Raw genomic sequence first — 27,405 nt, 5'->3', positions numbered from 1 at the left:
TTCTAAGCAATGGATTCCACACAAGGTGAAATTATTGCTCTTCGAAGAGAGGTGAACCTTCTAACAAAGCTTCCAATGTAGGATCTTAATTATCCTTATTATGAAAATTCTCCTTCCTAATAATGATGATGTATGATGATTTCTTTTTACCATGCTAGATGAATTTCTTATGTTATTTGCTCATGCTTTAGTGAGGTTACCAAAAACTGCTTCCTTTCTATGATGACTGCTACATTCGTGCAAACTTCTACTTCAATATTCTTTCAAGTTTTTTTCACGAGCTCTTGCTTCATTTGTATGCTTCCAATATAATTCTATCTCCTAATATGATACAACTTATCATATTTAAAATGCTTCCTACCATTATAGCTATTATTCACCATAGTAGATGTCTTTTGACCTCCTACTACTCCTTGCTATAGAGACCTTAATAGTGAAGATCTATCCCTTCTTTCTTATATTTCTTCTCATCAGGTTCTTCTATTTCTTCAGTGATATGGGATTCAATTGTTTCTTTCCTTTTCTTGTTTTCCTTTTTGAGTTTAGGAAAATCTCTCTTGTAGTTCCCATACTCCTAATAGTCATAACATTGGATCTTTGGCATATCGATCTTCTGAATCTTTTTATGAGGACCAAACTTCCCAAACTTTCCTTTTCCTTATCCATGGTAGAAAATGCTTGAACTTGTTCGCTTGATCCAATATCACTCTTTTCCTTTAACCTAGTTTCTTCAATATTACACAATGACCAAAGGTCATTGAATGGGGTGGCTTCCTTCTTTCCATAGATTCTTGATACGAATTTCCCCCATTCATCAGGTACCACATTGAGCACTACAATGGTCATTTATTTATATGGCATTATTTCCCCAAAATCTTGTAGTTGGTCTATTATTTCTGACACTCTCATAAGATATGAGGTTATCACTTCTTCCTTTGATACCTTCATCTTATACACCTTGGTTATCAAGGATATGACTTCTCCAGCAGTGCTTATAGAGAACAATTCTACTAACTTCTTATACATTTATTTTGATGTCTCCAACTTTGTTACATAAGGTATGGAGGGATCCCTGATGGATTCTATAAGAACACTTTGAGCCCTTGTTTCCCCTTTCATATATTTTGACATTGTTTGAGCTTCTTCTTGTGATAGTTTGGAGACCTTACCATTGATATGACTAATAACTTTATTCTCTATGAAGAGAAAATTTGTCCTCTTTTTCAATGCAAGGAAGTTTGATGACCCAACCAATTTATTTCTCTCCTTGCAAAATTAATTCATTTTGATAAATTCAAACATAAATATAACGATACTTACATGTCAAGTGAATATACTCCTATATTATGAAATCTTCAACTTCATGTCTTTCTTAATGATGATGATAAAATAAGATGTCTTCCTTCAAGTATGCTTTGATAGTGATCCTTGACTCAAGAAGCTAGAGATCACCTTGATTTCTTGATGATGTTGGTAGTGCTTCTTCCAACTTTCCTTGGATGTAGAGACTTCGAGATGATTTAATTTATAGTCCTTATTTGATTGGAGGTAGGGTCCTTGAGATATTATTTTTGATAATGATTTAAAATGTGTGAGCTTATTAATAATGTTTCAATTTTAAAAACCCTTCTTCGAATGAGCTAGGTTTATGAGGTATTCTTCTCTTTGAGATGTGATGGTCCTTGAAATATGATGAATGGTACTTCTTGTTTCGATTTATTGTCCTTTATGTATCTTTTCTTGATGGTTTGATGTCCTATTTTATGCCTTGACCTTTCATATTCCTTTTGATGGTCCTTCCACAAGTTTTCTTTCCTTGTCTTGTCACCTTAGCTCTGATACCATGTTGAATAATCTAGCAAAGATAGATTAGGTGATTTCTCTTACTTTGATAATTGCTTGCAACGAGTTTTTAATTAAGTTGATTATATTATTCTTTATCTTGATTATATTTAGTTTTCTTATAGTCAAACAGCTACCAAATCATAAAGAACAATGAGACAAGAGGACAAAAGATGTAGGCAATCATCTAGGGCCAAAATCTCTCCACTTGAGAGGAAAACTTACAAGAATTCTTCTCTACTTATAGTCCTTCAATTGAAAAATTCCAAGGCCTAATACCCTTGACCAAGACCCCTCCAATACCAAGGAAAACCTTTTCTCCTTGATGAGTTTTCCTTCCAACAACTTCGACCTCAGAATATTCTGCAACTTCGACCCCCGAGCAAATTCTTCTGCAACTTTGACCTCCCAATAGATTCTTTTGTAACTTTGACCTCCAACAGTTTCTTCTATAGAAATACTTAATAACATGTGTGAGAGAATGATAGATATTTTGTCTTTCTTTCTCCTTCACTTGAGATGAATCCTTCTCCTTATCAATCGGCTTGTAATGGAGACTTCCTTTAACACAAAGCTCGACTTTCCTAAGTGACTACAGTTCGATACCTGTTGTTGTAGAAGGATTCCCTAATACACTTCACACATGTGAGAAAGATAGCCAAAAATGTCCCAAAACTTGATTTCTTCTGTTGATTTTCACCTCTTCTTCCTCACTCCTTCTAGATCTCTTTCTTATCTTACTCAAAATTCTTTGTTGTTGGATGAGTGTGTCCTTGAATGAGGCTGAGTTTTCCTGTATATAGGCTTCCTTGAGTCCTCAATAAGGCCAACTTGTACTTCTACATAGGACAACTTTCTCTTTTGAAGGTTGAGTTTTGTTTTGCACCATGACAAGGTCTTGGAGGGTCTTTCACTCTAGTTTGACTCAAATAAAATTTATTTACAATATGTAACATGCCCAAATGGGTCTTCAAAACATGACAATGAATTAATTGACCTAGAAGCACTCAATGGGTGCTTGAACTAAAAATAAATTTCCCTTGAGCATGAAACCCATGTCTCAAGAACAATAATAATAAATTTATTTTTCTCTTTACATTAAATACATAAAATTATGATAACATATGTCATTATGCAAACAAAACCTAGTTACATATTGCAACATGGTCAAGTGGATCAAGGAGAAAATAATCATGAGAAGAGGATGATAGAGGATGAAAAGTATCCCTTGAGGAGATCAATCTTTCAATCAAATCAGATTCAAGATGAGTATTAATATCATCTTGAAAATTCAAGGGTTTGGTCTTCATCTTAGGCTTCATGAGCCATTCCAAGCTTCCCTGCATCAAATCTAGATCATGAAAAGTGGATAAATTTCGAAGAGATAGATAAACAATTGATTTCCATACTTACAAAACTAAACATCATTACAAGGAGGAACTCAAATTGGTATTGAGAAAGGAAGAGGAAAAAGAACAAAAGGAATAATGGGTTCCTCCTCTAAAAATAGAGGTGTCTCATGGTTTGCAAAATTTGGGGGAGAAAAAACATCTGGGGGTTTAGATTCACAATGTTAAAAAGATATTTAAACTGGATGTTCAAATTTTCTTTTAAAGAAATCCCAATATGTATCTTCTCCAGGAAACTCATAACATAGGTGAAGGAATATATTAGGAAAATCCTCAATTGACTCATTGAGGTTCATTCTTAGTTGGTTAATATTTTTAAGAACACCTCGTTAATAATATTTGTCAAAATCTTCACAAATCTATACAAGTTGTTCAAATGAATGGATGGAAGCGGTTGGTAATGTATGACACCATTGTTTAATTCAAACTTCAAGGATGAGGATGAACAACTTGTTATGAACATATTTACATTGAATTCCATTAGAGAGACAAAAATGAATGAATTGGAAGAAGTGTTCAAGGACAGTTAGTTCACCCCATCAAACTTAAATTGAGACAAGTAATTGATTATTCCTACAGGGATTTTAAGATATAATATTTTAGAAAATCACCTGAGGATTATGATTTGGGATTGATTCATTCAAGGTAAGAGATTCAAAACAAACACAACATGCTTAGCTTGTCATCTAACCCTCTTTCTAGTTCCAGAATTTTGACAGTGTTGGTTACCACCAACATACAGGGGATCTCCCCAATGTAAAGTCCCAATTAGACATCACACCATTTGGAGTAGGATCCCCATCCAGAGAATCATTCTAGGCACCAGAACTCTAAGGTTTCCTTGGATACAATGAATAACATAGGAGAGTGTGCGCATAGCCATTGAAATCAGCAACCAAGTTGACAATATGAAATGCTAATTGCAATGTGTAAAAGGACACTTTCACGAGAGGGTGGACAAGAGTTAGTCTCTAGAATGAAAGTAATAGTACTAAACTAAGAGAGGCACATGAGACAAAGGAAATTTTTGTTAATTATCTAGAGAAATAGTTCACATAGAGACAACAATCATTAAAGAAAGTAAAACACACATTCAACAAGAAAAACACCAAAGCCAATGAAGCAGTTCAATTTCTTTAGTACATAATAACATAAAATATACTGCAAACATCCAAAGAATAGTCTTACAATATTCATGATACATGCATGAATATGTGTCGGTTCAACGCGATTCTGATTATTAAGTGAAAGATCCAAGTACACAGTTACAATGGTGAGACACTAGCTTCAGTAGTGGAACATTGAGTAACTTCTTTCTTCTCCAAAGAATGATCTTCTCTCCTATGCCAAGTTAGAGAATCCAAGGCTAGCTCTCCAAAGTCTAAGACTCCAAAAATCTCTCTGCTTGATTTATGAGGTATATTTTATAACAACATGAATGAAATTTCATATCCCCTATTACACTTGAGTTACCCTCATGACTCTTGGACACGTAATTCTTGATTATTTGGAAGATATCGCCATGTTCCTCACCACTGGTATTTCCTTGATGATGACACAAAAACCTAGAAATACATATGCTAGTTAGGGTTTCATATTACCAACTTATTGTGGGGGAACTATGCAAAATGGGACTAGATCATATTCTGTGGTGATGTGTTTTAGACCATGAGAAAGAATATGTTCTATGGGAGTGTCATTTTGGTGTTGTGAGAGGTCATGTAGGAGGAAAGGAAACTACTCGAAAAGTATTGCAAGTTGAAATTTGGTGGTATAATCTTTTTAAATATGCAAAATAATATGTTAAAAAGTGTGACATTTTTCACCAAGTTGGTCAGTCATCCCAACAAGATGAGCTTCATTTGCATCTTGTTCGAGCCCTTGAAGGCTTTGAAAATTGGGTTGTTGACTTTGTGGGTCCTATAAATCCCCCTATGCAACATTCTCTTGTTCAATATATTATTACTACCACTAATTATCGGATGCGCTAAGATGAAGTAGCTATTGTTAAAGATTGTACTGCTGATACTACTGCATCATTTATTTTTGAAAATATTGTTACTAGATTTGGGTGTCCTAGGAGCCTTGCCAGCGATCAAGGATCACATTTCATCAATGAAATTGTTGACACATTACTGTGAAATTTTATGACCCATCACCATAAGAGTATTTTGTATCATCCACAAGTGAATGGCATAGTTGAAGTTTTTAATAAAATCTTGGAGAAGGGGCTTACTAATATTCTTTTCCTGCAAATAGGGATGATTGGGATGAACACATTCCAACTACATTATGGGAATATCGTACTACCGTGAAGAGACTGCACAAGTACACTATGTTCCATCTTGTTTATGTTCAAGCAACTATAGTACCATCTGATTTTATTGTCCCTAATTTATTTATCGCACAAGTTACTAAGATGACAAATGATGAATCTATTACAAAGTGACTACAAGAGCTTTGGTATTTGGATGAAGAGAGAATTTTGGCATATTTTCATCAAAATGTTAAAAATGAATGAGAAAAGGCTTGGCACAACCAACATATAAAGAAGAAGTACTTCTTTGTTGAAGATCGAGTCTTGCTCTTGACAACAAATATTTGAAGCATCCAAGAAAATTATAAATGCATTGGTTGGGTCCCTTATTTTTTGTTGAGATACGAGATTAGAGAGTTGTCAGACTTGTGCAAATGGATGGAGTTATTTTTCCATAGTGGGTTAATGGTTCATGCCTAAAGCCCTACTATGGATAATAAAAAATTTAGGTAGTTGTTGATCTCTAAAAGGAATTCGTAATTAGGTCTAGGATAGAGTCAATCGTGTTATTTTGTTTGTTTATGCTTGTTGCAATAACTAGAGTAGTTGCATCAATTTTTTTAGTTTAGCTTACTCATGACCCACCATAACTGATTGTGGTCGGGGAAGCACGTGTCAAGTGTTTTGTCTATCAATTTTTTAATAATTAATAGTCTTTTAAGTCATTATTATAATATTTCTCATAATACTCTAACATATTTTGACTGTCTGCTTTAGGGCTTTGTCATCATTCCCCATTAATTGACCATAATTAGTATAATCTACATTTCAAGTATTTTATGTAACCAAACCAAGTTCCATGTCCTAGTCATTATAATTATCCTGATTCAAATTGATTTTGGTAAGTTACCATATTTATTAGTTAACATTCTAATCATGTTTTGCCTTATCAAGATTTTCTATATAGCTTGCATGTAGTTGCCAAAGTTCTTCATTGTGAGGGTCCATTTGGTCAGGTTTTTCACCCTATCTCTTGTGTCAAATATTTATACTTCTCAACCCCATTTTTGACCTCCCATCTATATTGTCTAAAATCGTTGAGATTCAACCATGACTCTTCTTTCTAAGCCTATTGTTCCCTAGGTTTGTCAGATTCTTACATTGTGGCTATGGAATACACTCTTGAGAAGTATGAGAAAGTCTTGTTGGTCGATAATGATTTAGCTTATTATTTCCTATTTCTAGCATCAAAGTTTGAATTTTTTATGGAACCTTCAGCAAAGAAATGTGGCAATGCTGCTTCCCAGATTAAGAAATATTTTTGGCTTCTACAACAGTCTACATTGATGACTTTGTGAAATTTTCTCATATTTGGTAGTACTAGAACAACTATGAAGTGTACAAAATTCATTATCAGTGGATTTCATGGTAGATCATTATGGATTGACATGGAATATCCAATTTGTTTTGATGGTATCCATCAGTTAACAGGTTTGTCATCTTATGGCCCCAATGTTTCTTCTACATTTCAAAATACTTCAAAGTGAGGCAAAACGAAAGGTGATGATAACTTTTACACCAAGTATGGCACACAACGAGGAGGTCGAGAGGTTGTTATCGACATGATCAATAATCCTCGAATAAAATTTGCATGCCACATTATAGCCAATAAGATCACGTGTCATTATTGTTGGGTATGGAATCCCCCCGAGGCATGTTTTAGGGCTCAAAGCCCATGTTTTGACTAAATAATGTATTAAATCCCAGCGAATTGTGAGCGCCAAAGTATGTTAGAGTCATAGGGTTGTTCGCCCTAGTTTGTAATGTAATGTCGGCCTACCCATGGTCCGTAGATCATGGGATTGTATAAATAGAGAGAGGCTCTAAGGGTAAAAGAGAGTGAAGGAGAGGAAGCATGAGATAGAGGAGTAGAAGCATAGAACAAGTGTAAAGTGTGTCTTGGGTCGTAGAGTAGGAGAAGGCTTTGTAGTTGAGTGCGCAGAGGCCTAATTGTTTGCATTTGAGTGCGCAGACCCTTGTAGTTGAGTGTGCAGGGCAGAGTCGAGTCTGTAACTAAAGAAAGAGAATAATAAAGAGAAGTTTTATCTTAATTTTGGGTATCTGTTCTTGGGTTGTTATCTGTCAATATGATTTGCAATTACACTGTTTATTTACCACGCGCACTTGTATGAATGATTTATATTGCTATGTATACTTTACACATGCAAATAAGCTAAGTTAGTCAACTAATAAAGAACTACTAGTAAAGACTTGGATAATAACAGTGTTTGACCCCCGAGTAGGGCTGTGTGAAGGTAGCATTAAAGGTTGCAAGGTACGGGTCAGTGCGCGTAGCAATGTGAGCGCATGTTCAAACCACAAACTACTTGAACTCATCAAACATATCCACGATGCAGAAACCTGGTTCTAGCACCCTCCCATACTACTTTGGGTGAGACCTCAGTTCGCGCTCCGCGGACTGTTGCCGAAAGGGCCAGTAGTACTGAGATTTGTTTGGTTAAATCACATCCAAACCTGGGTTAGGCTCCAACAAGCCAAAAAATGGTTCCGTTGCCGGGATTGGGATCTGCATAAGAGATGTCTGATGTCGTGTCACTAGAATCCGACAAAGAAAGAAATTGAAGTGTGGTTAGACAAAAAAATTCACGAGTTCGCGGCCCAAGAAAACAGGAATCCGCGAGTATCAAAGGAATAGTGGCTAGAGTGCTACTTATATATGAAAATCCATGAAATTTTCTTTGCATCCTTCCCCTCTGAGTTGTATGAGTGGATCGCAAAGCTAGCAGACAGTGAGGGAAGGTGTAGGCTTAACAAAACGATTGTGTGGACTACAAAATTGGCGTGCATACTAGAAGCCTTGAAAGATAAGCTCATGCGTGATGTGGACCATTGGCTTGATCAAATTATAGGAGGGTTTATTGCCGATTTTGCGGTAGATACTTCAATCAGCTACAGCGAGGTGGAACAACACTTCCTCAAAGGACCACGAGGTAAGTACATTAAAAATTTAAACACTTGGATTAAAATGCTACTGTGTGAAAAGCAGGTTATGCGAATAAATTGATGTTTGGGGCTACGCGAAGTGGGAAGATCTATAGAAACAAAGGTAGCGTAGAGATAGAAACTAACCCCTTGATTTCACCTCGGTGAGAAAGTGAGGAAGAGCTCATGAGGGTTTCACCAAGGAGTGCGATCAATCTGATAAGGCAGCGAAATCTGCACATACCACCCCCACCTACACCACCACCAGTTTCACCATCTTCACCCCCATCTCCACCCACACCACCTCTACCACCACCGCAATTTAATATGGCGAGCACAATAATGTTGTCGGTATTCAGAGGAGTAGGAAACGAAGATACAGACCAATTTTAGTTCGTAGTAAAGGTTGTATGGGAAGCACAAGGAGTCATGGATGATAATATCAAGAAGGCAACACTAGTTAGCGCCTTGCAAGGTCATGCACTGACATGGTACATTAATCATTCCAATGACAATCCGAACACAGGGATCGCGGATATCTATTCTGTGTTGGATAGGGAATTTAGCAGACCAAAATTAGAGACACAGTCAATCATTGGATTTAATGAAATCACGATGCTTCCAGGCGAGACCCCCTGGGAGCTGGATTAGAGATTGAAGAGTAAAAGTCGGGAAGCGAATATGACATTGACAGATGGGCAACACTGCACATGGTTTGTAGCATCACTAACGCCGCATCTAAGGACCATGTTGTCGCAACATAAGCTAACCACTCTGTCCGAGGCCTTGGAGATTGCAATGAGACTGCACGAAACCTCGATACAATATATTAACATGGGAGTTCAACAGATCCATGCGTAGTTGTAGAACATGTGCCTTAAAATGCAGAGTTTGAAACAAGATAGGACATCTCAACTAGAAATGTGTGAGGAGGTATGGTGCGTAAAATGTAAAGGCTAGTGACATGACAAGGACCATTGTCCAGTCTTCACAAAATACCTAGCAAGAGGAGGGCCAATGCCATTGAGACCATAGGCACAAGTTGGGCCAAGTGTGGTGCCTATGTTATGGTGTGCGATTTGTCAAATAGGAGGAAAACATGCTACAGATAACTATCATCTATTACAGAAGTATATGTAGACGTCCCAACAGTTGTTCTGTAATTTTTGCATATCAGTAGGCCATGATGAGCATACTTGTAGAAGTTACGAATTAATGATGGATCAGACTCCTATCTATAGAGTTAAGACAGAAATGCGAGCCCTCGATCAAAATGCAAGGATGGCACGCACTGGATTTCAGGGGCGCCGACGAGGTCAAGGTGGAATGGAACTAGTAAGGGGTCGTGGACCACTGATTTGTTACAATTGCAGAGGGCCAGGGCATTATGCCCACGATTATACAAATTCGACAAGAGCATCATGTTTATCTTGTACCCAGTTTGATCATGAGATGGAGGACTGCTCCATATTGATAGCGAGGTTGCACGATAAAGGAATACTCTAGCCTCCCCCGACTCAGAACCTGCAAATGATGAGCTCTGAGCTGTGCAAAGAGGACCTGAATGTAAACATCATGCTCTGAAGTGGTATTTCGACGGTAGATGACAAGGGAAAGCAACCCGAAGAAAATGCTTGGGTTTTCAAGGCTCCTACAAAGGAACCAGAGTTTGATTTGGAGCGTGCAAAGGAGACATTCATGGAAGCTAAGAAGAGCTTCATGGAGGCCTCCACTTTAGGTAGTAAGGACAAAATTGAACTAGAGATGGACCCATCCATGCTTACTACCTTTTTGGAGACATGCATGAAGCTACTGTGCGACAGCAAAGCTATGAAGGGACTGCATGAATTGATCACTAGCTACGCTAGATCAGGAGAACCATGCATAGTACAGAAGCTTGGGAAGCACAAAATGTGAACAGGAAGGGAGATGAGATTGACTGCACAAATCGGGGAATATGAAATGGATCAAGTAATTTTGGATCTAGGATCGGACGTGAACGTGCTGCCGAAGCAGACATGGGAGTGCATGGGCAGGACCGCATTGCAATGGTCCACTATTCAATTGTGAATGGTGAACCAGTAGAAGATCCTACAGATGGGAAGATTGCAGGGAATAGTGGTAGACATGAAAGGTGTGAGCGCGCTTATAGATTTCGAAGTGACAAATATTGTCGATGGTTGCAATATCTATCCCGTGCTACTGGGAATAGATTGGGCCACTGATATAAGCAAAGTGATACATCTGAAGAAGCGCAAATGATTTTTCAGAAAAAGTCACTGTGTGTAGTGGTACCTTTAGACCCTACGGAAGGAAGGATCGCGTTACATAGAGCCAGTGAACGATGACGAAAGAAACGATGTTCTAGACTGTATCTACAAGATAACCGCTCGGGAACAGGATTGGGAGAATCCTACAGTGGATGGCAGGATTTAGTGGGAGCATGAAAGCTCCTGCAAATTAGATTCGGATGAGGAAATAGAACGATGGAAGAACTGATTACACAAGGTAACCACGCTCAATTGCAACATGATGGTAAGATCACTGTGCTATGTGATAGCGGAGATAGGGGATCTGCCTATGTATGACGAGTTGACCACAGTGGATGAATTCCTGAACAAATTTGAAAGAGAAGTGCCAGAACAGCAGCATTTTGACGCTCTGAAATGGGCACTGCGCGCTGCGCCCGCAAGGTGGTGGGGTACACATCAGAGAAGCTTTGAGAACTGGCGTGACTGCAGAAGAATGATGGTTATACGGTTTGGAAAACCTCAGCTACAGATGGAAGCCAGGTATGATGGACGAAGCAACCTACACACCCACCTCTCCAGATGGGTACAGGCATATGGTACGCAACTTGTACAAACACACACTGTCCTCACGATAGGAAACTGGAACAACAAGTAGGAGCGAGCAAGACGAGGGCGCAATCGATGAAGTATGATAATACCAAGTGTGCCGAAGATTATACATGGGGAAGCCTTTGACAAGGTGTACGAAGTGCTGAACAGGGTCCACCATGTGAGACAAACTGACTAGGACCTGCGCGTACCAGCGGTTCTATGGGCTTATAGGACCATGTGCAAATCCCTGACCACGCAAGCACTTCCAAAGTTGAAGTATGAAGCAGGGGTTGTGATCCATATGGAGTATGCGAAGCCTAGTTCGCGCATAGCAGCACCCATAGATACTACTTGCTACAAAGCCCGGGACGAAGCAATCACGCAGCTGTGAGAAATAGAACACAAAAGACTCGAGGAAGAAATTCGACAGGGAGACCTTAGACTTCTCAAACTTGAGAAAGACTGGGTATGGCTGAGGGAGAAAAGTGCTTCGATGGCTGCAGAAGTGAAGAAGCTGGAAGACAAAATAAAGGAAGAATTTCTCGTCGAAAAACCGAGGGTGGTAAGGTAAGGTACATACGATCATACTGATAAGTTGGAGAACTATCGTCGTGAACTAGTTCACCTATTGTCGTGGCTTGGACCGCATATCAACAAACGTAGTGATCAGGGTAACACGTTGTAAGTAGTAAAGGGCGTGAGGCCGACCACAACTATGGAAGATGGGGATTCTCCGTGAAGCATGGTGGAGGATGGGATGGAGCCCTAAATGGGTGGTGCGACCAACTAACTAGCTATAGGAAGGATAGTCCTAGCGCTTCAGGAAGTTGAAAGGAAGCGCGAGACTATAAACTATTTTGCTCGAAAACTACACGATATTGTGGATGCACGCAGAAGCAGAGTGCCACAGGATTCGCGACTGCGCACGGAGGGTTGTGCTGCTACGCAGATTAGCCAAAAAGTGACCATTGGTGTCACTATTCACGATGGGATGCTCGATTTGAGGTCAAATGGAGCGGCCAGTGGGCATTTAAGACGTGATTTATGGGCAAGATTTGGGAAAATCTTCTGCCACAAAAGAATTAATGGCCCAAAATTGGGGGGAACGGTCGGATTCGAATTCAAAAGGTGCTATAAAACACAAAGGGTTGGCCAGTGAACAACACTTGGTCATTTGAGAATTGAGCGCTTGAGCAAAGCACTGAGCATTGAGAGCCGAGCGATAATTGAGCCCTTAAGTTCGCGAGTGATAGAATACAATTGAGATACGATGACAACTACTAAGGATGGTTTGGGAATGGAAGAGGTAACCGCCGGCAAGGCTGCATAAACCCCCATGGTGGAGGATGTTCTAGAAGGCGTTGGGGTTGTGATAGAAATCCCCAAATCACCGCAAACGCCGAGGCCCAAGAAAGAGAAACAAGCAATGGCCCCCGTACGCATGTCCCCAAGGAACCCACTACATAGTAAGCTATCAATAGCCGATAAAGGGAAAGTTGTCATGATCGACACAGATGAGGAAGAAGAAGATTTACAGGCCCTTATCATCACAACGGAAGAAGACGAAGATATGGAGGAAGATATTCAACCTATATGCTCTGCAACAAAACTGCTCTCGTATGTCCCTCCACGGAGAGGGAAAACCAAAGTGCCATAGGACCTTGACGAAACGAAGAGTTCACTCCAAACCCCACTCCTCCCGGATGACATTGTATTTGAAGGCACGCACCTGGGCCATGTGCCAACCATGAAGTTTGAAGATTGGGACCTGGCTGACCGCGTGAAGTGCCCACACCTGGAGACCGAGAACCTAATGAAGCAGAACACTGAGGGGGTGGTGATAACGTTTGAGCCGCATAAATGGCTGTGCAGTGCGGAAAAGGCCGGGCTGCCAAACTTATTATGGGTGTCGCATTTCCACCGCGTGCCCATAACCATTTTCATCATCAGGCAGCTACTTCGTCTAGTGCATGATCGATATCTATGGTTGGAGAAGCCTATCCCCATCATGGCAGGCCTAATTCACTGCATTTCTCAATTCCCTTGCAAGGGAAAGGACCCCGCGACCATAGTCGAAGGAAGTGGTAGTGATTTGGCCCTTGTAAAAGCCATGAAGACAAAATACAAGCTGGAGAAGAAGAAGAGGGGCTACTCCATCTCCAGCATCAAGGAAAAAGGGGTATGCATAGCAACCCAAATCCTGGCCAGTAACGTTATGAGGAAGTGTCGTGCCGATGAGGTACCAGCACCGGTGATCGCATTGGTCGAGCAGTGTGCGGAGGGGGTCCAGTTCAACTGGTCCGAATTCCTCTACGATGAATTTTTGACAAATTGTCGTGAAGCCCAGGAGCAGGGTAAAACCTTCTACTATTCATGGTTGTTGTTATCCATAGTGCTCGTAGTGGGGGAACTACCAAAGGACAGTCAATTCCCCAGCATTGACAAAGAATTACTAGAGGTCGCGAAGTACGCTTCGCTCTAGGCCACGAAGGATGTGAAACGGATTTGTGACACCAAAATCTTCTGGGTGCTCATGGAGACAAGCATCTGGATGTGGATCAATCGGTGGCCACACCTATCACCTATGGTGTACAACACTCTACAGAGTTTTGTATAATTCAAAGCCAACATGCACAATGTATACATCATGGTGCGCAAGGATACAACAAAGCAGTAGATGAAGCTCCCTTTTATAGCCATTGATGGCGCTATCTTCACTGTCTTGGAGACATGGCCTCCGGAATGGCACGCCCCAGATCTAGAAGAACTGGAGAAGGTGACAGCATAGAAGAAAAAGGATGATGCCAAGCTGCGTGTCACACAATTGGTTGATCAAAGGTGGCAGGAAACAACAACAGCTAAGAAAAAGGCAGCATGCGAAGTGGCACAGAGAGCCACCAAGTAGAAGAAAGCCGCAAAAGCAGCAGTAGCGGCACAGGCGGTAGAGGCAACAACCGTGAAGGTGGATGAGGGCCAAGCAATGTCCACGCAAGGGCAGAAGGCAGAGGAAACTGAAGCAATAGAAGGGAGCACAGACCCAGGGACCACGTCCACACATCTTAGAACGAGTAGGATCAAGGAAGAAGGTCAAGGCCTTGAAGTTGGCCATTGACCCAATCACCTTAACTGAAGGTGATCTCCATGACATCGGCGAGACATTCCGCGATGTCACCAATGAAGCACTTCAAGATTTTATACAGGAGCACCAGACTGTGTTGGGGGCCCTTAGAGCGTAGCTGCAAGAATTATAGGTTCATCCCCGTCAGGAAGGTACCCTGTCAACCCACATCACAGTCGGAACTTCAGAAACAGAGTAGATGTTGTCTGCAAGGATGGAAAATACAATAGTGTTGCTGGAGGGAGCTCTAGTGTCATCAAATGCGACGGATTGATGATAAATTAGCATGATGAAAGGCATTGGCCTTAATCTTGTTTCCCTTCCACGGGAAACACTATATTTGCTACAAGATGGGATAATAGTGGAGCTGCGCGCTAGGGAGAGCCATGCGATCCAAGTTCTTAGCGAGCAGAAGATAAACATAGAAGAGCTCAGCTTGCAGCGCGATGAATTGGTGTCGCAAAATAAATATTTGGCATAGGTGGTAGATGACGCTTTTTGACGCGTCTCGGAGCTGTCCATCCCAACAGATCTACAAGTAGAAGTGTGGATCCACAGTTTGGCCACCGGAGTCTGCGAGGTCAGAGAAGAAATGACAAAGGTTTAGCTGGAGCTGAATCTTCAAATTTCTTAGTTGTAGTTAAAGGTGCAGCCTTCCACTCCCCCAAAAGTCAGAGATTAGCGTGCTAGCGCTATCACATCAAGGTTAGGAGAAGTTCAAGGTGTAGTACAAGACTGTACCGGCGTGTTGGAACAAGCACTTGAGGTCCTCACGACTTTGTAGGAGGACCCCAACATCCAGCACCTAGAGACAGAGGCACGAGAACTCCAGCAACAATATGACAGTGTCCGAGGAACTATGCAGACAGTAGTACTCACTCAACGACTTGCAAGGATGCAGCAAGCTAAGGCATTGAAGGAGCAGGTGGACGCAGCGCGACATAAGGACACAGTTCTCAAAGCGCGTTCAACCATGGATTGCCGAGGCCTTCATGATCACAACGAATATCAAAGGGAAGCTCGCGCACATACGGGGGATGCACACGCAGATGCAAGGAAGCGCGTCAGACACAAAGGTCTCAAAAGAGCAGATGTAAAAGGTTCAGCAAGCAGCAACTCCGTATGTTGCCGAAATCAATACCTTTCGAGAGCAGCTGGAGGGACTCTGTGCCAAGATCGCTGCACCGACAAAGTGACTCGAGGGCGAGTCATGATGTTTTTTTTGGGGGCCTATTGGGTATGGAATCCCCCCAAGGCATGTTTTGGGGCTCAAAGCCCATGTTTTGACCGAATAATGTTGTAAAGCCCTGCGAATTGTGGGTGCGGAAGTATGTTAGAGTCATAGGGTTGTCCACCCTAGTTTGTAATGTAATGTCGGCCTACCCATGGTCTGCGAATCATGGGATTGTATAAATAGATCGAGGCTCTAAGGGTAAAAGAGAGTGAAGGAGAGGAAGCATGAGATAGAGGAGTAGAAGCATAGAAAAAGTGTAAAGTGTGTCTTGGGTCATAGAGTAGGAGAAGGCTCTGCAGCTGAGTGCACAGAGGCCTAGTTGTCTGCAGCTGAGTGTGTAGACCCCTGCAGCTGAGTGCGCAGTGAAGAGTCAAGTTTGTAACCAAAGAAAGAGAATAATAAAGAGAATTTTTATCTTAATTTTGGGTATCTGTTCTTGGGTTTTTATCTGTCAATATGAATTGCAATTACACTGTTTATTTACTGCGCACACTTGTATGAATGATTTATATTGCTAAGTATACTTTACACATGCAAATAAGCTAAGTTAATCAACTAACGGAGAACTACTAGTAAAGAATTGGATAATAATAGCGTTCGGCTCCCGAGTAGGGCTGTGCGAAGGCAGCATCATAGCCTGCGAGGTACATGTAAGTGTGTGTAGCAGCGTGCGCATAGGGTCGAACCGCGGACCACTTGAACTCATCAGACATCTCCAGGGTGTGGAAACCTGGTTCTAGCACCCTCCCATACTACTTTGGGTGAGACCTCAATCCGCGCTCCATGGATTGTTTCTGAAAGGGCTAGTAGTAATCACCTCCGAACCTGGGTCAAGCCCCAACAAGCCAAGAATTACACCAGAGGCAAGTGTACCCTAGATGTCATTTTTGTTGCAGAAGCTTGTGATCATGGTGAGAAACTTAACTGGTGTAGTTATCTATTGAATGAGTTATTTGAGGCCTGTGAGGATGTTTTCAAGCGGGCTACATATTTCATTTATGGTTATTTGGTAAATTCTATAGCCATGATGTAATGGTGTACACCAAAATGGAGACATCCAATTAGAATATCAGATGATGATCCTTTGGCACTTTCTTATGTCCCATGGAAGGTATCAGATGATCCCAATAATATGGCAATAAATGAAGAATCTTTCACCAACTGTTATACCATAATGGTGCATACTACATAAAATATGACATGGGTGTTGAGAACAATTTTAGATGAATATTATCATTCGATCTGGCTCGGAATCTACCATGGAACTACTTATATTTTCCCTAAAGTTATTAGTGTTGAAACCTTCCATATGAAGACACTGCACTTTTCTCTCTGAAGAGGTGTTCCATAATGAAGTTCTTTCTTTGCCATGGTCTACTGTAAGTTCCAAGATGGAAAAATTGTTTATTAATTTGAAGGAATGTTGTCATGTATGACTTCTAAGGTGATGATCCAAGTGGATATTGGTGTCCACCCACCAATTCTACTTGGATGCCCACAATTGCTTCTTTCAGTTTTTCATTTTCCTTAATTGTAGCACAGTTTACTATTTTTAGGAGTTTTTCAGGTCCTAAACTTCTAGAGCCATTTTGAGGCCCTAAATGACATAATTTTGGGAATCTTCCACCAATGATTTTCTGCCTAAAATCGTCTTTTCCGTCATAGTCATCAGAGAGATATTTTGAATAGGTTATCAAGCGCGTCAAACCAAGATAATATGACCAAGTTGCGACCCCGGGAAGTTGGTTATCCAACTCACCCCAACGGCCCATAAACTCTTGGTGTTATGTCTCCTCGAGTTAGGGTTTTGGTTGTTTAGGGTTTTCTCTTATTGTTCAATATTAAAAAGGCCCTTAAGCCTCATTGTAAGGCATTTCAGAGGCATGTAGCCACCACATCTCTTCTTAGAGATAAGCTACCATCGTCCGAGCTAGTTTATTTCCATTTCTGTTTGTAAGCATATTTCAGTATTATCCATTAATGTAATGAAGTATTATTTGTGTTGTATCTCTATATATGTGTTTATTTCTATAATTTATTGCATTCCTGTTTAAATCTGGATCAGTGGTATCAGAGCGGTCTGCTCTTTCTCTGTTTTTCCTTGCATGTCCCCAATGAGGTCGGGATATAAGGAGCTAGGGCTTGAACTGGTCAAACCTTTGTAAGACCATCCTCGCAAATCCTGATGACCTCCCATGGAAAATGAAAATAAAGATGAGGGGGCAAGAGATCCTATCCAAATCTTGCTCGAAGAGGCCCTTGAGCGACAAAGAAACGCGATGATGGACAACTTTGCCCAGATCCTTGAGCGGCTACCCAGGGGTGACACATCTACTTCTAACAATTACTCTGGAAGTACCACACCCTTTAAGGTACAAGTTAACTTTGACATTCCCATATTTGAGGGTCAAATAGATGCAGACACTATAGATGAATGGTTAAATTTGCTAGAAGGGTATTTTTTTGTTCATTATTTTTCCGGTCGGGAAAATATTACTTTCGCTCTTCTCAAAGCCACCTACCACATCAAGGACAGGTGGGAAACCTACTGCGAGAAGAAGGATGAAAGTACGACCTCACTTTTTTTAGCCACACCGACTTGGAATTCATTCTAGGTTGCCATCAAGGAATAGTACTACCTTGTCGAAGGCTATGAGGATCAATACATAAAGTGGACCACGTTGTGGCAGGGAAGGGACCAAGACGTTCCGGAGGTTACCAATATTTTTCATACCCTTCGCACAAAGTTGGGTATCAAGGATTCGAAGCAGCATTTGGTACTCAAATATCGTGGCTGCTTGCACACGTACATCCAGGATGAAATAGAATTCCTGAACATCTCCTCGCTTGGTACGACATATCGATATGCCGTCAAGATCGAGCAAAAGTTTAAATAGAAGAATCGAGACTTTGGATCAGTAAATCTGAAAAGGGGAAAGGTGCCCCCAAACTGTTGAATAAAGGACAAAGCTAAGGCAGGGTGGCCTAGGACAACCCACCAAAGCCAGAAGAAAAGAACAACACCACGAAGCTGAAAAAGGACACAGGAGAGTGGTGTGAGTTCCATAAGAGCTCCACTCACAACACGAGTGTTGGGCCAAGAAGTCACTAGTGGTCGAGATAAAGGCTTTAGAATCATATGCATATTTTGACTCTGAGTCAGAACTCAAAAAGGGGAATGACAAAGGGAAGCAGATTATCGATGCGGAGCCCAACGCCACCGTTTCCACCATGAATGTCCAGAAGGAGGAACCCGAAGATCCAGGGGAGGAGAAGTGCCTCTTCCACTCCTAGGTGTGGGTAAAGAGCTCCCCGCTACAGTTCATTGTCGATAGAAAGAGCCAAAATAACCTCATTTCAATAGAGGTCGTGAAGCAGCTGGGTTTACCAACCACAACACATTCACAACCGTACACCACCAGGTGGCTTCACCAAGAACAGATCTTCGTGTGAGCCCATAGTGTCACCTTTCATACAACATCAAGCCCTTCACGGATGAGGTATTGTGTGACATTTCTCCCCTTAATGTTTGTGATGTATTATTAGGCCAACCATACTTGTGGAAGTGACATGCTGTGTATGAATCAAGGCCTCGTGCTGTTATTGTTACTTTGAGAAATTCATTGTATAGGATACCTAAGGTAGCACTGCCTACCACCATCTCTTTGGCTACTGCAAAACAATGCAGTAAGCTCATTTCCAAAATAGGGAAATTTGTTTTTCTGATGATATGAACTCAAGGAAAGAAAAAGACGGTGGCCATGACCTTCAGAGAGGGCCCCTCCGCACGAAGACTACAGATGGACAAGGTCATGGAGGAGTATGAGGACATCTTCACCTCCCACGCAGGGGTTCCTATGCACTATCAGGTCAAGCACTACATCGACTTGACCCCAGGTGCGTCGCTACCCAATGTACCAATCTATCAGTGCTATGTTATGGAGAACAATGAAATCAAGAGGCAGATTTAGGAGTTGTCGTAGAAATTTCACATCAGACTGAGATCATCACCTTGTGGGAGCCCAATCATGTTGGTACAGAAGAAGTAAGGGACGTGGAGACTCTGTATTGACTATCAGGTGTTGAACAAGATCACTGTCCAGAATAGGTACCCGATCCCATGGATTGATGACCTTCTGGATCAACTGTAGGGGGCAAAATATTTCAGCAAGATCAATTTGAAGTTAGGATATCACTAGGTACCAATCGAACCCTCCGATGTGTGGAAGACTACCTTCAAAGCCAAGGAGGGCCTTTTCAAATGGTTGGTTATGCCTTTCGGGTTGATGAATGCTCCTGCAACCTTCATGAGGCTAGTGGATGACATCTTGTGGCCATTCGCCAACTCATTTGTAGTGGTATACTTGGATGACATCTTGATCTTCATCCAGAGTTGGGAAGAGCATCTCCACCACATCCAACGGGTTCTCCAAACACTGCGGCAACACAAGTTATGTGCCAATTTGGAGAAATGCACTTTTGGCATGACCCGTGTCAGTATCTACGATACATTATTGATGAATGGGGGGTGCATGTGGATCCAACCAAGATCCAAGTCATTCGGGATTAGCCATCTCCAACCACTCTAACAGAGCTCCGCAGCTTTCTGGGTCTCGCAAACTTCTACCGCAGGTTCGTGTTGGGATTTTCTCATATCACTTGGCCCTTGAGTCAAGTCACCAAGGGAGGAGCGAAAGAAAAATTCTTTTGGCCTGAACCTGAATAGAAGGCATTCATAGAGCTGAAACATTGCCTCTGCTCAGCACCAGTGCTTGCATTACCAGACTTGCAACAACCATTTGAGATGGAGACAAATGCCTCTAACTATGCTACTGTGGTAGTCCTTACTCAACACGGTCATCTAGTGGCATATCACAGTGAGACACTTTCAGACATAGTCCGGAAGTATCCCACTTATGACAAAGAGATGTATTCCATTGTGTAGACCTGCCGACAATGGAAGAATTACATTTTGGGGAAGGAAACGGTCATCCACACAAACCACCAGCCCCTCCAGTTCATATAGACCTAAGGGAAGTTTCAGAATGATCTCCATCAGAAGTGGTCAACATGCTTGCAATAGTTCGATTTGAATATTAAGTATAAGAAGGGCAGCACCAATAATGTTGCAAATTGCCTCATTTGACCATTGATCATGGCGTTAACCACCATACTCAACTCTTATGGGAAAGATACTTTTGGTTGGCCACTTCTCTACGAAAGCGACCTAAAATTTGGCCACACATACCAGACACTCTTGGAGGGTCGGTATTTTCCATATTTTCACCTCCGGGATGCCCTGTTATGCCACCTGGGTCACCTTTGTGTTCCTTCAAGTGAGCGTGCCAAGATGATTTGGGAAGCACACTACAGTAGGGCTGTTGGGCATTTCTAGGTCAAGAAAATGGTGGTAGTACTACAGAAGTATTTCTACTAGCTGAATCTTTGACAGGATGTCGAGAAGTACATCCGATCCAGCACTTCCTGCGCCATTGCCAAACCAGACATCAAGAAGCAAGTCCTATATATCCTACATCCTACCCCTGGTCGACCTTGGGAATCCATCTCCATGGATTACATGTCGGGCCTTCCTTCTACTAAGCATGGAAACGACTGTGTTTTTGTGGTTGTTGACAGGTTCTTGAAGATGGCCATTATGGCGGCCTACAAGAAGAATATCACAACAGAAGCCAATGCTAAACTCTTCTTTGAATGAGTGTGGCTACACTTTGGGATCCAACATTCTATGATCTTAGATCGGGACAGTAGGTTCCTCAGTACATTTTGGTCCATTCTTTGGTTGATGTTGGACACCAAACTCACTCAGTCCATAGCCTTCCATCCCCAAACTGATGGCCAGACAAAGGTTGTCAACAAGATGATCGTACAAATTCTGTGCATGTACAACTCAAAGAATCCACACACATGGGATGAGAGCCTCCCCTATGTTCAACACAGCTATAACCGGGCTCTCCACATCTCAAGTGGCCATAGCCCTTTTCAGGAGGGCTTGGGATTCTAGCCACTATGTCCCATTGATGTGGCCATGCCATTTGCATCTACTCAGGTAGATTCGGCTCATGTCCAGTCTGAAATAGATAAGGAAAATAGCTTCATTTAGCACATCCAACATATCTGCCAGTAGGTCCATGACATTATGGAGAAATCAAATTCCAATTACAAGTAGTGACATGATCAACATCGGGTGCCACACAAGTTTCAAGTGGGTGACAAAGTCTGGTTGCATTTGCAAAATGAACGCCTTACCAAAGCCTATCAGAAACTTAGACCACTTCGATATGGTCTTTACACCATTAGCAAGGGTTTGGGGTACAATTCATTTGAGCTTAGTGTTCCCCCATTCCTCGGCATGCACCCAGTGTTCAATGTGGACTGCCTTTGGCCATACTTTCCACCATTACTAGACACATCCGGCATTGCAGAATAGCTCACACCAACAGAGTTAAATCCATATTGCATGGAATAAGCTACAACTAATCAGATCATGGACACCTAAGTCAAGCACACTCACCAGTAGAATATCTAGCTGTATTGTGTTCTCAAAGCATGCCAACTCCTTCACCAGGGCAAGTGGCTCACCAGGGACCAAGTTTAGCAGAAGTTTCCTCATCTCATGGAGGAACTCAATGTAATGGAGACCATTGCTTCCTAAGGGGGGATGAATGATCCAGGTGGATATTGGTGGCCACCTGCCAATTCCACTTGGACCCCCACCATTTCTTCTTTCAGTTTTTCAGTTTCCTTAATTGTAGCACAATTTACTATTTTTAGCATTTTTTCAGGTCCTAAACTTCCAGAGCCGTTTTGAGGTCCTAAACTTCTAGAGTCGTTTTGAGGCCCTAAACGACATTTTTTGGAAATCTACCCCTAGTAATTTTTGTCCAAAATCGTCTTTTTCGTCGTAGTCCTCGAAGAGATCTTTCCAACAGGTTATCATGTGCGTCAAATGGAGATAATATGAACAAGTCGCAACCCCGAGAAGTTGGTTGTACAACTCACCCCAACGGGGCCCATAAACTCTTGGTGTTGCATCTCCTTGGGTTAGGGTTTTTGTTGTTTAAGGTTTTCTCTTATTGTTCAATAATAAAAAGGCCTTTGAGCCTCATTGTAAGGCAGTTCAGAGGCATGTAGATGCCACGTCTCTTCTAAGAGATAAGCTACCATCGCCCAAGCTATTTTATTTCCATTTCTGTTTGTAAGCATATTTCAGTATTCTCCATTAATGAAATGAAGTATTGTTTCTATTGTATCTTTGCATTTGTGTTTATTTTTGTACTTTATTGCGTTCCTGTTTAAATCTGGATCAATGGTATTAGAGCGGTCTTCTCTTTCTCTGTTTTTCCTTACATGTCCCTAGCGAGGTCAGGATATAAGGAGTTAGGGCTTGAACTGGTCGAACCTTTGCAAGACCAGCCTCACAAATCCTGACGGCCTCCCATGGTGGATGAAAAGAAAGATGATGGGTTAGGTGATCCTATCAAAATCTTACTCGAAGAGGCCCTCGAGTGACAAAGGAACACAATTATGGACAACTTTGCCCAAATCCTTTAGCGGCTACTAAGGGGCAACACATCTACTTCAAACAACTACTCTGGAAGAGCCACACCCTTTAAGGTACAAGTTGACTTTGAAATTCCTATATTTTAGGGTCAGATAGATGCAGACGTTGTAGATAAATGGTTAAATCTACTAGAAGGGTATTTTTCTATTCATGATTTCTCCAGATAGGAAAATATTACTTTCACTCTTCTCAAAGTCACCCCCCACATCAAGGACTGGCGGGAAACCTACTGTGAGCAAAAGGATGAAAGTAAGGCCTCACTATTTTTAGCCACACCGAATTGGAATTCATTACAAGCTACCATCACAGAGCAATACTACCCTATCGAAAGCTTTGAGGATCAATACATAAAGTGGACCATGTTGCGGCAGGGAAGGGACCAAGACGTTCTGGAGGTTATCAATATTTTTCATACCCTTCACACAAAGTAGGGTATCAAGGATTCAGAGCAGCATTTGGTACTCAAATACCGCAGTTACCTGCACAGGTACGTCCAAGATGAAATAGAATTCCTGAACATCTCCTCACTCAACATGGCATACTGATATGTTGTCAAGATTGAGCAAAAGTTTAAACAAAAGAAGTGAGACTTTGGGTCTACGAATTTGAAGCAGGGGAAAGGTTCCCCCAGACTACAGAACAAAGGAAAAAGCTAAGGCAGGGCAGCCTAGGACATCCTGTGAAAGTCGCAAGAAAATAATAGTGCCACGAAGTCAAAAAAGGACACGGGAAAGTGATATGAGTTCCATAAGAGCTCCACTCAAAACACAAGTGAGTGTTGGGCCAAGCAGTCACGGGCCGAGCTAAAGGCTTCAGAATAAAATGCATATTCCAACTCTGAGTTAGAACCTGACAAGGGGAATGACAAAGGGAAGCAGATTATCGATGCGGAGCCCAATGCCACTATTGCCACCACGAAGATCCAGAGGAGGAGGAGCACCTCTTCCATTCCTAGATGTGGGTAAAGGGCTCCTCGCTACAGTTCATTGTCGACAGCGGGATCCTAAAAAACCTCATTTTGACAGAGGTCGTGAAGCGGCTAGGCTTACCGACCACAACACATCCACAAATGTACACCATCAGGTGGCTTCACCAAGGACGAGATCTTCGCATGAGCCAACAGTGTCCCCTTCCATACAACATCAACCCCTTCACAGATGAGGTATTATGTGACGTTGCTCCCCTTGATGTTTATGATGTATTATTAGGCCAACCATACTTGTGGAAGCAACATGTTGTGTATGAATCAAGGCCTCATGATGTTATTGTTACTTTGGGAAATAAGTTGTACAGGATACCAGAGGCGGCACCGCCTACCACCATCTCTTTGGTTACTGCAAAACAATGTAGTAAGCTCATTTCCAAAACAGGGAAATTTATTTCCCTGATGATATGCCTCAAGGAAAGAAGAAGACGATGGCCACGACCTCCAAACAAGGCCCCCCTGCATGACAACTATAGATGGACAAGGTCATGGAGGAGTATGAGGACATCTTCACCTCCCCCACAGGGGTTCTTGCACTGTCAGGTCAAGCACTCCATCGACCTGACCCGATGTGCACTGCTGCTCAATGGACCAATCTATCGGCGCTCTGTTCTGGAGAACGATGAAATCAAGAGGCATATTTAAGAGCTGTTGCAGAAAGGTCAAATCCAACTAAGTTCATCACCCTATGGGAGGTCGATCGTGTTGGTACAAAAGAAGGATGGGACGTGGAGATTTTGTATTGACTATCGGGCGCTGAACAAGATCACTATCCAGAATAGGAAACCAATCCCGTGGATTGATGATCTTCTAGACCAACTGAAGGGGGAAAAATGTTTCAGCAAGATTGATTTGAAGTTAGGATATCACCAGGTACCAATTGAACCCTCTGATGTTTGGAAGACGACCTTCAAAGCCAAGGAGGGCCTTTTGAAATGGTTGGTTATGCCTTTCGGGTTGACGAATGCTCCTGCAACTTTCATGAGGCTAATGGATGGCATCTTACGGCCATTCACCAAGTTATCACTGAAAATAGTGTTGCCAAAATTTTTCAGTTTAGCTTAAGGGCAAAGTGTTTCTGCAGCGCATAAATCCGTTAGCAGTTTCGCAGCGCCACCTGTTTTAGTGATTTCGTAGCAAAAACATTGCCTTTGCACTGGCTGCGCTACGAAATTGGTGGAGCTATCCAGGATACTGTAGAATTAGAAACAAAACAAGATGACAAAGACTACTTAAGAAATGAAAGACACGATGAAACTGTTGTTTGGCCTAAATGTTGAGTTGAGAAGCAAGGACAGTGGAAAATGTCATCAACAAAGAAAATATTTTAATTGCTAAGAATGATGACATGCAAAATCTGGGTGAAACAGAGACTGCTTGTATTTCAGATAATGGACCTGTTGATGTCATTAGTATGAATGGTGGATTTGTTTCTTTCTTGAATTAGTGGGAGCAAGTTAATGAATTTTTTTTTGATCTGCATTTCAGTAATGCAAGTGAGGGAGATTCATCAGCAGCGTTTGAAGGTGTTTGCTGGGAAAATTCTCCGGTATACTACCTTAATTTCTCTAGAAGTTTTTTAGAGGAAGATGGATGTACCACTTTTCCTAAGGGTGAGGAAACATTGACTGCAATGTCTTTGACGTTGCTGCCTTCAATTGATATTGGAGAAGCTATAGATATTTGTATTGTAGCATGGCTGTTTTGGTCAGATGAACGCTAGAGCAGAGAAGCAGTTAATGTGGTTCAAGTTATTGTGGCACCTTTATAGCTGCCAGATGCTCAAAAAGGGATTGATGGGATTTTTAATACCACATCAGTCGAGCTTGATATAGTTGATAAAGATCATCTCCTACAATGTGTATCTGAGGTAGATGTTGTGACAATCCTATTACCTGCCAGTTGTCACACGCCAAATTGCGCATGCATGCATTGAGTTAGAAGAAAAAGACATCTTGACACGGCAGGCTATGTCGGTAAAAACATGTTTATCTGGCGTTGAGCTTCTTAAAAAGTCGAATTGCTGCCTCGTTTGTGGCTGGAATATACAGAGGTTTCTAGTAGTGGCTGGAATATGTTTTGTAGTGCGTTATTGGTATCCTGGTCATTGCATTAGCTATACAGTGGTGGTTTCAGCGTTGTTAGGAGCGCGGTTAGTTAATTGGAGAGCAGGGCATTGGACATTGGTAAGAGCCGAAGCCACGCTGAGCCAAATAGAATGCAGAACCCAAGATAGCATCATAATTACACGGATTCATGCCTTCTTGTTATGCAATTACAGTAGCAGCTTTTCGATAGTATGGTGAATCTATATCTCTGCCCGGCGCGCTCCATGACAAGTAGTTTCAATTTAGATGGTGCGACTAACTACATTCATTATGCATTCCCGCACGATGAGTTAAAGCCTCTGACAAAGACTTTGACAGATTCACTTGCAGAGCTTGGCAATCTTCAGTTTCAACGTTTACCTGAGAAGTACAATGGGTTAGCTTTGACTCTTATGGAATCAATTTCAAGCTTAATTGTTCTGGGAAACAGTTCGGAATTTGGAAAAGCGGTGCTATGGCTCGAGGACCTGAGTATGAGGCAGCAGTATTGCGTGGGAATACTTCAGAGAGGAGATGTAAAGCTGGAAATTTGAAATGTGGACCAGAAACCGGCCAGACCAAGTCTCTCAAGGCGATGAATTGTGATATATGCTGCATCGGATTTAGTTTTTGCCGTGAATGCTCTTGTATTCTTTGTGGGAAGGCTATTGATCAGAGTGTGGCAGACTACTGTAATATCAGATGCGAGGGAAAGCTGAATGAAGAATTTGTTTGGGGGCATGTTACTCACCTAGAGTGTGCTCTACTTTGTCATATGGCAGGCGTAGAGCCAAGCATTGGTTTAGATGTGGAGTATCATTGTAGACGCTGCGACAAAAAGGCGAACCTGATGATGCTTGTTTCCAGCATACTTCATGCATCTGAATCCCTGGAAATACGAGCTGATGTTGAGAAGAATTTGTGTCTTGCTTTACGTATTATACAGGGTACAAGGCAGATTGTGGGAAGAAGCCTGCAGAATAATATGGAGTTATCTCTAAAGAAGCTTCGCATTGGAACGAATCTGGCAATTCTGATGGCATAA

At 41.8% G+C, this 27,405-nt stretch overlaps 1 protein-coding gene and 1 pseudogene across 2 annotated transcripts in view; both read left to right on the top strand.

Moving 5' to 3' along the window:
* The window catches only part of LOC149161811 (sodium/calcium exchanger NCL2 pseudogene), a 150,093-nt pseudogene extending 124,097 nt beyond the window's left edge, over window positions 1–25,996 (top strand). Inside the window, exon 3 of the transcript XR_016261451.1 lies at window positions 25,721–25,996. The product of XR_016261451.1 is annotated as a sodium/calcium exchanger NCL2 pseudogene (transcript). The remainder of the gene's footprint in view (window positions 1–25,720) is intronic.
* An 839-nt stretch (window positions 25,997–26,835) lies between these two features.
* LOC149161810 (uncharacterized) lies at window positions 26,836–27,405 on the top strand. Its single transcript, XM_089435007.1, has one exon. It carries the CDS (start codon window positions 26,836–26,838, stop codon window positions 27,403–27,405), a length of 570 nt encoding a protein of 189 aa, XP_089291133.1.

This window comes from Pinus tabuliformis, chromosome 5_2, assembly GCF_031772625.1.
Source record: "Pinus tabuliformis cultivar Carrire ecotype Pingquan chromosome 5_2, CPIR1, whole genome shotgun sequence".
Lineage (NCBI taxonomy): Eukaryota > Viridiplantae > Streptophyta > Pinopsida > Pinales > Pinaceae > Pinus > Pinus tabuliformis.
The sequence above is the reverse complement of the archived record's forward strand: the minus strand, read 5'-3'. Positions and strand labels throughout refer to the sequence as shown.

Bases quoted from the DNA above. Each gene is read 5' to 3' on its own strand.
- LOC149161810 (XM_089435007.1), top strand. From the start codon at position 26,836: ATGGCTCGAGGACCTGAGTATGAGGCAGCAGTATTGCGTGGGAATACT.